Below are 13,739 nucleotides of genomic sequence, written 5' to 3'. Positions count from 1 at the left end.
TTGTAGGCGTTTCCATGTAGCACTACCTTAAGGAAGGCCAGAGCAGAATGCTCCATAATGTATTCTTTATATTGCAGAACTATGAATGATATTTCAAGTGCAATTTATTAACTTTAAGCAAAATAAGAAAATCTGCCCATGCTAAATAAGCTTCTCACCATTAAGGTGATACTCTAACTTTCACAGACATTTGATGACCATTTTATATATAAATAATTTTGTGCTCTGAAATGAGTAATAATTTTATTCATTGTCTATTGCAGTCCTCTGTGTAGGACATGTATTCCAAAAAATTACAGAAACTGCATGAAATAGGTAATAATATTCTAAATTTACAGAAGAAACCACAGTATGAAGACATCAGTAGGGCAGAACTAATTAGTGTCAGAACTGGAATTTGCATGAAGGCATCCTGACTTCAAACCAGTGTCCTTAAGTCCTGTTCTCAAGTGCATAGTATGATGATGCTGTTCTATATCTGAAACTCCAAGTAAAGGACAGACTTCCAAAACTTACATAAATTGGATCTGTTCAAATAATGTGACAAAAATACAATATTAAAATTTATTTCATATTGCCATTCAACAACATATTAAATACATAGTAGGTATACACAGCACATTTTAAGCAATGATAATTAAATTATGAAAGCGTGTCCTATGCATAATAAGTATTTTGATTTTTTTATAACCTGAAATTGTAACTAAATCTTAAAATAACAAGAAACTAGTCATATGCAAATGGGTTGGAAGAAGAGGAATTCTTGTTCCTCCGTTTTTTAACCTATGCCTTTGGATTTCCTCATCTGAAGAGTTAATTATGATATTTATTCTGCCTTCTTCCTCTTGGTACAGACCATGTAAATGGACACTGCACAAGTCCAACCTCTCAGAGTTGCAGTTCTGGAAAACGTCTTTCCAGTGCTGACGTTTCAAAAGTAAATCGCTGGGGTCCTGGAAGACCACCATTTAGAAAGGCACAGTCAGCTGCTTGCATGGAGATTTCTTTACCAGTTACAACTGAAGGTAGGATACACATGTCAATTTTTGTGAGTACAGTTAAAAACTTGCTTTATCATGGTAACAGGTGCGGGAGACAAGAAATGGAAGTTACATTTAAAAGATGATAAAAACTACATGACATTGAAAAACTGAGATCCTGTTGGGCTGTGGCCATAACTCCAATTCTATTCCCCACTCCAGCTCCTTCCTTATCTCTAAACAAAGAAAAAAAAATGATTCCACTGTAGCTAGGCTGTACAAGAGGAGATAATCTGTAACTGCAACCTTAATTCCCTCTACTGTCAAATGAATATAACCAAGTTTAAAAAGACACATTTTTAAATTTTAAAGTTTAGAATCTTAGCCGGGTCTGGTGGCACAGGCCTGTAATCCCAGCTGCTGGGGAGGCTGAGGCAGGAGGATTGCAACTTCAAGACATGCCTGGGTTACAGAGGGGGCTCAAGGCCAGTCTGGACCATTTACCAAGACCCTGTCTCAAAGAATAAAGTATGAAAGGGTCTGGGGATATAATTCAGTGGCTGAGCACTTAACCAGTCTGCGTGAGGTCCAGAATATATCCCCAGTGCCACAAAAATTAATAAATAATAAATACATAAATAAATAAAGTTTATAATCTTTGTAAATTGTTAAAGGAAGGATTGTTTCCTTTTTTATAAAATAAGTATGAGGATGGAGAGTCTAATGAAAGAGGGAAAAGTCAAGAATGTTTAGAGGAGGAAAGGAAACAGAACCTTTTCAGTTTCCTTGTATTCTCTTGGTAATAAAGATTCTAGGAGAAGGGGAGAAATAATAGAAAGATTTGGCTACAGTAACTCTACTAGCCTTTAAATTTTCAAACAACAATCTATTATTGTTCTTCAAAAATGTTTTTAATGAATTCATTACTCAGTTGTTGTTTAGCATTATGCCATACTAAATCTGGTCAGTAGACATGGAAATAACTACATTATATTTCTAATAGGTGTTTGTGAGTATCAGTGTTGAATGGTAATAAATCATGAGTGAAGTTTTGGAAACATAGATTAACTACAAATGTTGCAATAGGAGCAACACGTAAGAGTTCTAAAAGAAAGAGAATAATCACTGGAATGAATGCTGCAGATTTTTGAGTTGTAGATATTTCTGCCTCTAGTTTGTGGTAGGAAACAGTTTAGTTGTAATTCTGTCTTTAAATTTGTATAGTATACAGATGATAATCTAACTTCTGTCTTAGCTCTATAGTTGATAAGCTTTTTTTTATAAATTTGGTGAGGATATAAGGGGAAATTAGAAATATTGCATTCTGTTCCTTCTAAATATATTTTGAAGACCTCATATTTCATCTATGAAAATTATCAAGACACACTCAGATCTATGAAGAGGAAAAGGTGAGTGAAGACAGTAGAAAGAAACACTAGGACTGTACTCAAGCAATTCCAACCCGTGTATTACTGTTTCACAGACAGATGCATTGATGCTTGGAGGGTGCACATGTGCAGGTGTTGAGAAAGCAAGAGCACCCAAAACCATGCTGCTGCTGTTTCTTTTCTAAGCAGGCTGAAGCCTTCTCAGGAAAGCCAGCGTTAATGGGATGGCACAGTCTATTTTGTGCTTAGCAAAGTTAGACCTGGATTTGTATGGTAGGCAGGTAGCTCAAAACAGGTTTACATAAATCACAGTCACATTTTTGTATTGAAGTTAAAACTCCAACTTTGATAGCTTCAATTACATAGGGTATGCAGTATGTTTGTCACAGAATGTTTATGACCTAGATTGGTCCTTTCATGTGGGTAGCCATGATATTGCTGGTAAGTGTGAATTGCCACAGAATCATTAGTATGGTTTCTATGTTCAAAAGATGGGAAGGAAAAAACAATTAAGTGATATCAGAAAATGTTGTAATCTTGACTATTTAGATTCAAGGTTTTATTTCCACCCTGATTAGAATTTTAACTGATCTTTCAGGAAATGCAGAAAAGAAAAATGGTGTGCTAGAACTCAGGAGACTGGAGTTTTGGTTTTAACTTTTCCTAAATTTTTGATAGATAACACATATAGACTTCAGATTCTCCTCCTTCAAAATGAGCTGGCACCCTGGATAAAATGCCCTTCATGCCAGTAAACAAAGAATACAACTTTTCTTTCTCTCCTAATTATGGTTTTCAGGTATGAAATTTGATTTGTTTTATAGATCCACTAATGCTTAATTTTGCTTTTTAAATGCTTGTAGAAGCCAGAGAGAATTCCTATAACCGCTCCAGGAGCTCCAGCATCTCCAGTATTGACAAAGACTCCAAAGAAGCCGTTACAGCTTTATACTTCATGGAATCCTTCGCACGGAAGAATGACTCCACTGTTTCCCCTTGTCTGTTTGTTGGAACGAGTCTGGGCATGGTATTACTCATCTCCCTGAACCTACCATCATCAGACGAACAGAGGTTTACAGAGCCGGTGATGGTGTTGCCAAGCGGTAAGAGGTCTTATTCACTCGTTCCCTCGTGGCTACTTATTCAACTTCAGATACTGAGAATTGATCATATGCATTACTTCAGACAAAGGTGAGGAGTATAAGCCTCATATGTAACATGGACAACTTGAATTCATAGCTCAAATATTCTTCCAACACTTAACCGTACTGTTACTTACCAGTTCTCAGGGTGAGAGTAGAGTCGAGTCGTTTCTATGTGAGAATCCAGCTCCTTTAAAGTGGTGGGATAAACGTTACTGCACAGCTTGATTTATTTTTAATTATTTGAAGCATTTTCCAAAGTTCTATGCCAAGCCAGAACCTATGAGTATTTTTACATCCTTCTTGAAGAAGTCAGAATCATTAAAGTAGAAGTAATCTTACCTGAGGTGGATATCTAAAGTCTTTCTTTCCTTTCATGATAGAACCTCAAGAATTCAGCTTAGGTACATGTTCTACTCTACCTGAATTATCTTTTTTCTTTCTTTTTTTTTTAAAAAGGTATGTGTGATTTCCCTTGACATTCCTTTGACTATTTTTAACAGATTCTAATTATTAATTTTTTTCTCTCTTTCATACATATAATAAATGTTTTAGGCATATTAAGCTAAAAAGAATTTTATGAATACATAGGGTAAGATATTTTATTTTTAAACAAACAGTCCATATAGCACGACAAGTTAGAGAAAGTTGGATTTTTTCTTTTCTTCGAGACAGGGTTTCTCTGTGTAGCTTTGCGCCTTTCCTGGAACTCACTTGGTAGTCCAGGCTGGCCTCGAACTCACAATGATCCACCTGGCTCTGCCTCCCAAGTGCTGGGATTAAAGGCGTGCGCCACCACCACCCGGCTGAAAGTTGGATTTTTGTATTAACTTGTGTTACATACATATAGATAAATGGCATGCAGAATAGTCTGCTCTGTGAGTGTGAAAAATTCAGGAAACCCCTTATCTCTAAACTACTAAGAACAAATGCTTTATTTTAAGCCTATATGGCATAGAGAAAAATACATTTTACTGCATTCCTAATTTTAAGAAAATAAGGGTTTTTTTTTATTCTGCTGAAGTTAGAGCCAGATCAGTGAGGTCAGAATGAATGATTAAGTATCAATTTAAATTTGTTCTTTTACTTAATCATTACATATATTGGACATCCAATATGTGCCAAGCATTCTGTGGGGTTCCCCTTCAGGCTTCACAGCAGGCTGGGAAAACGTGATCAGGATGAGTTAAGAATGAAACTTGGCCTGATTCTATTATAACCGATGCTGGATCAGGACTTTAAGAGTTTGGCCCAGATTATTTTACTTTAGCATTGTTTTATTTATATTTAGTCATTATTTTACCTTAGCAAACACAATTTTGGGGAAAAAGTATTCAGATACCAATTAACTCAGCCCCAAGTGCACGACAATTTAAGACATGTTTACGTTGAAGCTCTTTGCAAAGTACATATGGCTTCATCTGTAGATGGTTTCTCATTGACTTAGAGACAGTGCTCAAGGTAAGGGAGTGACTGAGGTAACCATAATGCCTGTGGGTGTCAAGATTGGCTTGGCCCTAAGGTAACATAGAAGTCACTTACATTGTTGTAAAGTATACATGACATCACTCATTAGAATGGGTATCATGGCCTAGAAGTAATACTCAATGTTTTAAGGGGGAAGGGTCTGGAATAAGTAAAAACAAAAATTCTGGAAGATACAGGCAGAGCCTATCTCATTACACAGCAAAGGATCGCCAAGTTGTAAAACTATGTCATCCCTGACATTCCAGGAAGAGCTCCTATGCACCTCATTCCATTGAAGAGGTGAGCTGTGTGTTGTGTTACCCTAGTATTCCAACAAACTGGATACCTTAAAAGAAATGAATACAACATTGGAATTACACAGTGCACCAAAGCTTGAGTAGGTGGAAAGCCTGAACAGTCAGCAGAAAGAAAGCCCAGAACTAGTAAGGAGTTGAATCAGTACCTAAAAAGGGTACTATAAAAATAAAACCTCACTTTCCTTTTCTTAAGGAATGCTTTCACATAGATAATCTTGTTAGTCCTAGAAACAAATTCTTACCAGTAATATGGAAGTTTGAAGTGCATTCAGTCATTGACCTAGAGGGTTGGAATGCACATACATACTCTGTGTCTCTTCTACACTGTCACTTTTGTTTGTATTAGAATCATTTGAAGGTATTGCTGTGATATGGGCTCAAAGGATCCCATGCCAGATACTCTGGTTCAGTAAGTCTAAGATAGTCTGGGTTTTGCACTTAGAACAAGTCCCTGTATGATACTAATCTAACAAATGGACTATTGTGTGTCCTGATCATGTATTAATATGTTGCAGTTTCCTTGTTAACAATTAATGAAATTTATCCCAGAGATGAAAAATAATATGCTTCAAGCAAGCTAGAGAGAGGATTAGATTTGAAGCTGAGTTTGTTGAACCCCATAATCACCACACTTTGTAACTGATCACATTGTATTTGTTCCTCAATTCTAATATCATTATGCCAAATTGCTGTAGTAGAAACTACCAGCTGTAGCTGACCTAAAATTTTATTAATCCCAAGTTGTTATAGCAGATTAACTCACAAACATACAGATTTTTGTATATTGTTACAATATTACAAAACTATTCCTATAAATTATCATGATGTAAAATGTTTATTTCCCATCAATGAATAATAAATAGATGCTTTAGAAAGGACCTCACATGTGAGTGATGTCAATTGTTTTTATAGGTACATTCCTCTCATTGAAAGGAGCTGTGCTAACATTTTCCTGCATGGACAGAACTGGCAGTTTAATGCAGCCTCCCTATGAAGTATGGAGGGATCCAAACAACACAGATGAAAATGAAAAGACGTGGAAAAGGAAGCTGGTTATGAACTACTCCACTTCACCCCAAGAAACAGGCGACCATCAGTATACAATAATCTGCTCAGAAAAACAAGCCAAAGTCTTCTCACTGCCGTCCCAGACCTGCCTTTATGTTCACAACATCACAGAGACCTCTTTCATATTGCAAGCAGAGGTGGTGGGCATGTGTAACAGTGCCTGCTTGGCCTGCTTTTGTGCAAATGGGCATATCATGATAATGAGGTACTTGACAAAGTTATTGTTGACTGGTAATCGTAACAATGCTAGCAAGGTATAGTGATGAAAAGTATATTCATACTGTTGAGGAGAAGCAACCTGATATAATGTTTCATTATGTTTGTGAATAGTCTCTTGTTCAACAACATGGAGAGAGGTTTGTGGCTTGGGTGTGAAGAGGGCTGGTTCTGGTTTTGGTTTTGTTTCCTCAAAGAATACTGACCAATAATATATATATATGACATAATATATAAATATATATTATATAGTTGACATCAAAGAATCCAAGGAAAGAATGATTCCCAATCATTCATACATTAATTTAACAAGCAATTATTAGAAATATGTTAGGCACTGGATTCAGAAGCTATATGGAAATAAAATTATCTCTTGCTTTCACTATTACATAAGAACTTGACACACAGAATTTCAATTGATTCTCGTAGCTTTTTAAGGACATTGGCAAGTATTATTTTCATTCTCTATTTTACATATTAGAAATTAAAGTAAAATAATTTGGCTGAAGGCATAAAGCATAGGAAAAAGTGAAATCAGCACTGAGCAGTACACTAAAAACCATCAGACACATTAAAATTAAGATATATGCTTAGAAAGTTCATTCTACTCAGTGAAATTATATAAAACTTATGAAACATAAAATATTACCTAATGAGTTTATGGATTCAACAATGCTATGGTAGTAGTCATTGGATGAATAAGCTTCAAGAAAATGAAATCTGTTTAATATACTATAGAAGTGATTGTCATTCTTGTCAATGTCTCACTTTGTTCTAAAATCATTTAAACAGTCAAATATTACACTAGACATGAAAAGGAGATAAAATTAGTAGCATATGATAATACACAAATAATTAGAAAACAGAGAAAATGAAAATTCCAGTAGAGGAAATGTAAATTGAATTTTCTTTTGACAAACTAAGTCCAAAGTTTAAAAGCATTGAATCACTAAATACATAATAAAAAAAAGTAAAGTAACTTGGAGAGGTAAATTGACATAAATAGTTGAGGACCTTGAGTGATAAGCTAAATACAAGATTTGTAAGAAATGGGATTTTAAAGCAAGTGGTTAGCATTCTCTGGGTGTGCACTAGGAAACAGTCAAGGGGACGGAGCTTGGGATGGGCTCTTGGGCTGAAATGGAAGCTGTCAACATGGCAAGGAGGGAGCAGGGCTGAAGGAGGAGGGCAACTTGCTGCCTGCAAAGCTGATTTGTTACACAAGGTAAAGAAGATTGCCAAACCTCAGGATCTGGGGAATTGCTGTTACAGTAATGCTATTAGCAGGCAAGAAAGTGAGGGGAATTTGAAAAGACCAAGAATAAGGAGTGTGAGAATGGATTAAAAACAGGTTTGATATTTGAGGTCCCCCAAGCCATCCAGCAGAAGCTTAACGGCAATTTAAGGTCTGGTCTCTTAGGAAAAAATGCAGACTCAAGCATCATCTAGAAAACTGATAAGAGCAAACAAAGTCATCAAAAGATCCTGTATAAAGAAATGAAAAGTACAGGGTTGGGGATTTAGCTCAGTGGTAAAGTGCTTGCCTAGCAAGAGAAAGGCCCTGGGTTCGGTCCTCAGCTCTGGAAAAAAAAAAAAAAGACAAAAGAAATGAAAAGTAGATGCCCCAAGGACTAGAAGCTTGGGGCCAATCTCTACATTTATCCAAAGAATGAGGTTGTGAAGTCATCAGGGAGATAAGAAAAGGACCAGAACAGCACAACCTTCTGCAATAAAAAGGAGTATCACAACAAAAGAGGTAGCAAATAGAGCTACCATCAGTCAAAAGTCAAAGAATTGGGATACCAGGAACAAAACTACAAACTACTCATGTTGGAGCGTGCTAGAATTCCAGCAGTGAAGGCAGGAGGTTCCAAAATTCAAGATAATCCTTTGCTGCATAGTAATCAAAATTCAAGATAATCCTTTGCACACATAGCCTGGCCTGTGTGAAACCCTCTAAGAAAGCAAGTGTTAGGAGCATGGTGAAGGTCAGAGCTAACTTTCAGGAAGGTAAGAATCAAGAGGGTAGTGCAGTACAAGGTTGGCAAATGTTGACAAAATCAGTCCCTGTCTGATCGTATACAGCCTGCAAGCCAGGATTTAAATGGTTGAAAAAGTCAGAGAATGTGGTTGGTGGAAATTGTATGAATTCAAATCTTTGAAAAGAAAGGTGTCTTGTAGCACAGACACGCCTATCGTATGTAAGCTGACGCTGGCTGCTTTTATACTACAAAGCAGGACTGAACAATTGCAAAGCAGCTGCTCCAGGTCCAAAGCCTCACACCTTTACTGTCTGACCCCTGACCCCACTCTAGGTTATTCTTCTAGAAAATGCTGTAAATAGAGAAAGAGAAGTAGAAAAGTTGCTCAAGAGTAAGACCAAACTTCCATGGTATTTTGTTTCATTATTTCTAACTGGGAAGACATGAAGAGACCTATAGTTAATGAGGGAGACACTCTGAGGGAAAAGGCGTCAGGGCTTGCTTATTCTCATATATTTCTGATTCTTTCTCAAACTGTTTTCAGAGATTTCCAATGAAGATCACTCCATCCTGTTTGTAAATGATTTAAACGATAGACATGCTTCAATTATGGGTGTCCTGTATTTACGGGGGTGTGTGTGTGATGTCCTTCCCTCTGCTAAGCTTGTTACTCAAAATTTATATTAAGCCATTATTATATCTTTCATATTTCAGATGATTTTTTATTACTAAGTCTTTGAAATCCAATATGCAATTTGCACTTTCAGCATACCTCAGCTCTGACTATCCAAGGGTCATCTATCTGCTCAGTAGTCATATGACTAGTTAGTGGCTAAAATACCAGGCATATGGTGCTGGAATATTAATAAATACTTATTCCAAAAATATAGATTTCAGTCCCCATATTATATAGTAAAATTTTGGGTCTCAGAATGTAGTTACAAAATTTTTTTAAAGAAAAATGGTACCTTTGGGGATGCTATCTGTATTCCAGGACAAATTAAAACCAGTGTACATAAAGAATTAGAATAGTTCCCAAGTCTGAGGATTAAACCGAAAAAGTTCTCTCTGCCCTTGATGTTCAAGGAATGATGAAAAAACTGTGAAGCTGTTTTTCAATAGTGGTTTATAAATTGGCTCTTACTACAGTATCCAAAAGATGTTCTTAGAACTATCTTACCAAAATTATAGCTGCAGGATTAGGTTAGGAAGGTACTACAGAGGTAGTCTTTCTCATGTATAAACGCTAATCTGTTACTTATTATATACTCACTCCCTTAAGCTTTGGCCATGTTTGTTTATTAGTCATGTTCAATATAGATGCCCAAGAGACAGGAAGTTTTCACTTCCTGTGAAGAGGGACTAAGGAATGGAGAACAAAGCGCTCCATGCCCAGGAACACTAGACTGACCCCACACATGCCGCTGTTGGTTCCTAAGCTCAAAGGCTAAGGAGTTGTGCTTACAGAGACATGGGCCTCTACATTTATCCTCTAAGGACATTTGCAAAAATGTTTGTATGGGCTAAGATAGAACAGAATAATGCTCATGTTTGTGTGTGTACATCTGATTATTTATGAGAGTCTATTTATTACTAATCTTTGAAGAAACTATAAAGAAAAAACATAAAAATGACTTATACATTTATCACAAATGTTTATATCAATGTAAATATGAAATGTAGATTTACTAATTTTTTTCTGTTCAGCTTACCTAGTCTTCGCCCAATGTTGGATGTAAATTATTTGCCACTGACAGACATGAGGATAGCACGGACATTTTGTTTTACTAATGAAGGCCAGGCATTATACCTCGTCTCTCCTACTGAAATTCAACGGTTAACATATAGCCAAGAAATGTGTGATAATATTCAGGTGGGTAAAGTTCCTTCATAAAAATATATAGATGTGGGATTGAGGGAGGAGCTAGGAACAGAGGAGGGAGGGAAAACTGTAGCCAGGATGTAAAATAAATGAATACATTTATTTTTTAAAAAATAATAAATATTAAATAAATAAATACATGTGATTGTTAAGTGAGGGAAAGAATGAGAGTGGCATCCATAAGTTAAAGTATCATTGGGCCAGATAATAAATCCACCTTTCCTAGAAGATATTCTGAATATATATTTTTCAATGTAATCCTACCAATGTCTAGTAAGGTTCTAGGTAGACACAGAAGTAACAAGAGGATCATGATCATCTGAAATGATCATTGTGACCATTTATAGTAATAGATGAACTGAAAAGTATTTCTTTTATTCTAGGGAGTTTTGTTTTAATCATAGTGGCATGTGCTTCTTATACATACAGATGGTTTTCATAACGACATGTTTATGCAAGTGTGCCATGTACTTTGATCATATTCACTCTTGCATACATTTCCCTTTCTCTCCTCTCACCCTCTCTATTGTTCTATTTTTCCAGAGAGTCTAGGCTTTACATACATGGAGTGTGTATAATTTTATGTATTTATATAAAATCTAGGACCCACAAATGAAAGAGAACATGTAATATTTGTTGTTCTGAAATCTGTTTTATTTCACTTAACATAATAATCTCCACTTGCATCCATTTTTCTGAAAACAGAATTTCTTTCTTTTTTTAACTTTTTAAGATTTATTTATTGTTATTTCATGTGTGTGGCTGTTTTGCCTGCATGTATATCTGTGCATCGCATCATGTGTGTGCATGATGCCCATGGTGGCCAGAAAGCAGCCTCAGGTGATCTGGATCAGCAGTTATACACAGCTCTGAGGTGCTGGGGATCAAACCCAGGTCCTCTGAAAGGGCAGTCAGTGTTCTTAACTGCTGATCCATTTTCCCAGCCCCCATTATTTCATTCTTTATGACTGAATAAATTTCAACAGTGTGAACATACCACATTTTCTTTATCCATTCTCCTGTTAATGGATAGCTGCACTTATTCTGTAACTTGACTGTTGCAAAAAGTGCTACAAAAAAAAAAATTGAAGATGTGCCAGTATCACTGTGATATGTTAAAGTCCTTTGGGTGTATACTCAGGGCTACTATGGCTGGATCATAGTATGGTCATACTGGGTCATAAGTTCTATTTTTTTAATTTTTTTAAGATTTATTCTTTTTTGTCATAAAATTATCATTTTATTATTTTTTAATTTTATTTTATTTTACAATATAATTCAGTTCTACATATCAGCCACGGATTCCCTTGTTCTCCCCCTCCCTCCCCCCTCCTCTTCCCCCTAGCCTACCCCCCCAGCCTACTCCCCATTCCCACCTCCTCCAGGGCAAAGCCTCCCCCAAGGATTGAGATCAACCTGGTAGATTCAGTCCAGGCAGGTCCAGTCCCCTCCTCCTAGGCCGAGCCAAACGACCCTGCATAAGCCCCAGGTTTCAAACAAGCAACTCATGGCAATGAGCACAGGACCTGGTCCCACTGCCTGGATGCCTCCCAAACAGATCAAGCCAAAGATTTATTCTTATTTTATGTGCACTGGTGTCTCGTTGCATTCATTTCTGTGTGAGAGTATTGAATCCCCTGGAACTGGAGTTATACAGGCAGTCATGAGCTGCAATGTGGTGCTGGGGATTGAACACAGGTCCTCTGGAAGAACAGATAGTATTTTTGTTTGTTTGTTTGTTTGTTTGGTGTTTTGTTTTTGTTTTTGTTTGGTTTTTTGAGACAGGGTTTCTCTGTGTAGCTTTGGTTCCTGTCCTGGATCTCTTGCTCTGTAGACCAGGCTGGGCTCAAACTCACAGAGATCTGCCTGTCTCTGCCTCCCTGGTGCTGGGATTAAAGGTGTGCACCACCACCACCCAGCCAGCCAGTGTTCTTAACCACTGAGCGATCTTTCAATCCCCTATTTTTTTTTTTAATATGTGTGTGTGTGTTGTTTTTTTTAAGGACTCTCCATGAGCATACTGATTTCCATAGTAGATGGACAATTTACATTCCCTCTAGCAGCATACAAGTTTCCTTATTACCTCACCCTTGCCAGAATTGGTTATTTATTTCCCTAATGGTTGCCATTCTGACTAGGGTGACGTGGCACCTAGATATAGTTTTAACTTGCATTCCCTAATGGCTAACTAAGCATGTTGGATATTTTTCCATATGATTGTTGGGCATTTGTCTCCATCATGTGATTGTTGTGTTTATTTCATTAGCCCATTTGTTTGCTTTGGCTGTTTGGGGTCTTTCGTGCTTCCTATGGATTTTGCATTTTTCCCTTGTTCCATAGAGTGTCATTGATGAAGAATGCATTGACTCTGTAGGTTGTTTTTGTTTATATAACTATTTTCACAATATTCTGCTGATCCATGAGCATGGAAAGTCTCTGTCATTGAGTGTCTTCTTCAATTTCTCTCTTCAGTGATTTAAATGTTTCATTATAGAGATCTTTCACATCCTTAGATTTATTCCAAGGCATTTTTAACCTATTGTGAAAGTGGTTGTTTCCTTCTCTTTTCTTTCCTAGCATTTTTATTACTGACATTTAGGAAAGCTATTAGTTTTTGTGACTTTATTTTGTATCTTGCTACTTGGCTGTAATGGTTTATTATTTCTAAAAATTTTGTGGTAAAGCATTTAGATTTAGATCTCCTGTGGATAGGACCATAGTATTGAAAATGGGAATGATTTGACGTCTTCGTTTTCTTTTCTATTCTCTTGCAGTTCTAATACTCTAAGCACTATATTAAGAAAGAGTAAAGAATTCAGAATCTCTTCCCTGATTTTCGTGAAAATGCTTTGAGTTTTCCTTCTATTTAGCATTATGTCTATGGGTTAGCAGAATAAATAGAGTTTAAATATTATTAAATCTATAGAAAATTATAATTAATAAGACAAGAGGAGGGACTGGGGAAAGAGAAAATGAAATAGGATTGAGGGAAAGTATATGAGTTTTAAGTAAGAAAAATAGTACAGAGAACTAAATGGAATAGGTTTAAAAAAAGTAGAGTCATTATAAAATGTAAGGAATATACAAATTAAGTAAAGCCATTAAGAAATCTGCAAGAGTGAAGATTTTTTAACAATGAGACAACTTAAAATAGAAACAATATTACAGTGTCACTCGGTCTCTCTTCCTTGCTGGAAGGAAGGTTGTTTTCCTCCTCTTCTCGGGCTGTCTCCAGGATCTGACTCTGCTGATGGGAGAGCAGAGGCTTGTGTGTCTAGCTCAAATCTGTTAAAGCAG

General features: G+C 36.5%; 1 protein-coding gene across 10 annotated transcripts in view; it reads left to right on the top strand.

The window, feature by feature from the left end:
* The window catches only part of Stxbp5l (syntaxin binding protein 5L), a 240,657-nt gene that overhangs the window by 219,008 nt on the left and 7,910 nt on the right, over positions 1-13,739 (top strand). For 9 of the 10 annotated variants that reach the window (XR_013043728.1, XM_006975722.4, XM_042259281.2 and 6 more), the window contains 4 exons: positions 855-1,025; positions 3,232-3,471; positions 6,207-6,567; positions 10,268-10,433. Coding sequence is in view for 9 of the 10 variants with exons in the window: in XM_006975722.4 (XP_006975784.1) it covers positions 855-1,025; positions 3,232-3,471; positions 6,207-6,567; positions 10,268-10,433 (938 nt within the window). In the remaining variant the exon portion in view is untranslated. The remainder of the gene's footprint in view (positions 1-854; positions 1,026-3,231; positions 3,472-6,206; positions 6,568-10,267; positions 10,434-13,739) is intronic. The other variant, XM_015994614.3, reaches the window with a different exon arrangement.

Source organism: Peromyscus maniculatus, chromosome 12, assembly GCF_049852395.1.
Source record: "Peromyscus maniculatus bairdii isolate BWxNUB_F1_BW_parent chromosome 12, HU_Pman_BW_mat_3.1, whole genome shotgun sequence".
Classification (NCBI taxonomy): Eukaryota; Metazoa; Chordata; class Mammalia; order Rodentia; family Cricetidae; genus Peromyscus; species Peromyscus maniculatus.
The sequence above is the reverse complement of the archived record's forward strand: the minus strand, read 5'-3'. Positions and strand labels throughout refer to the sequence as shown.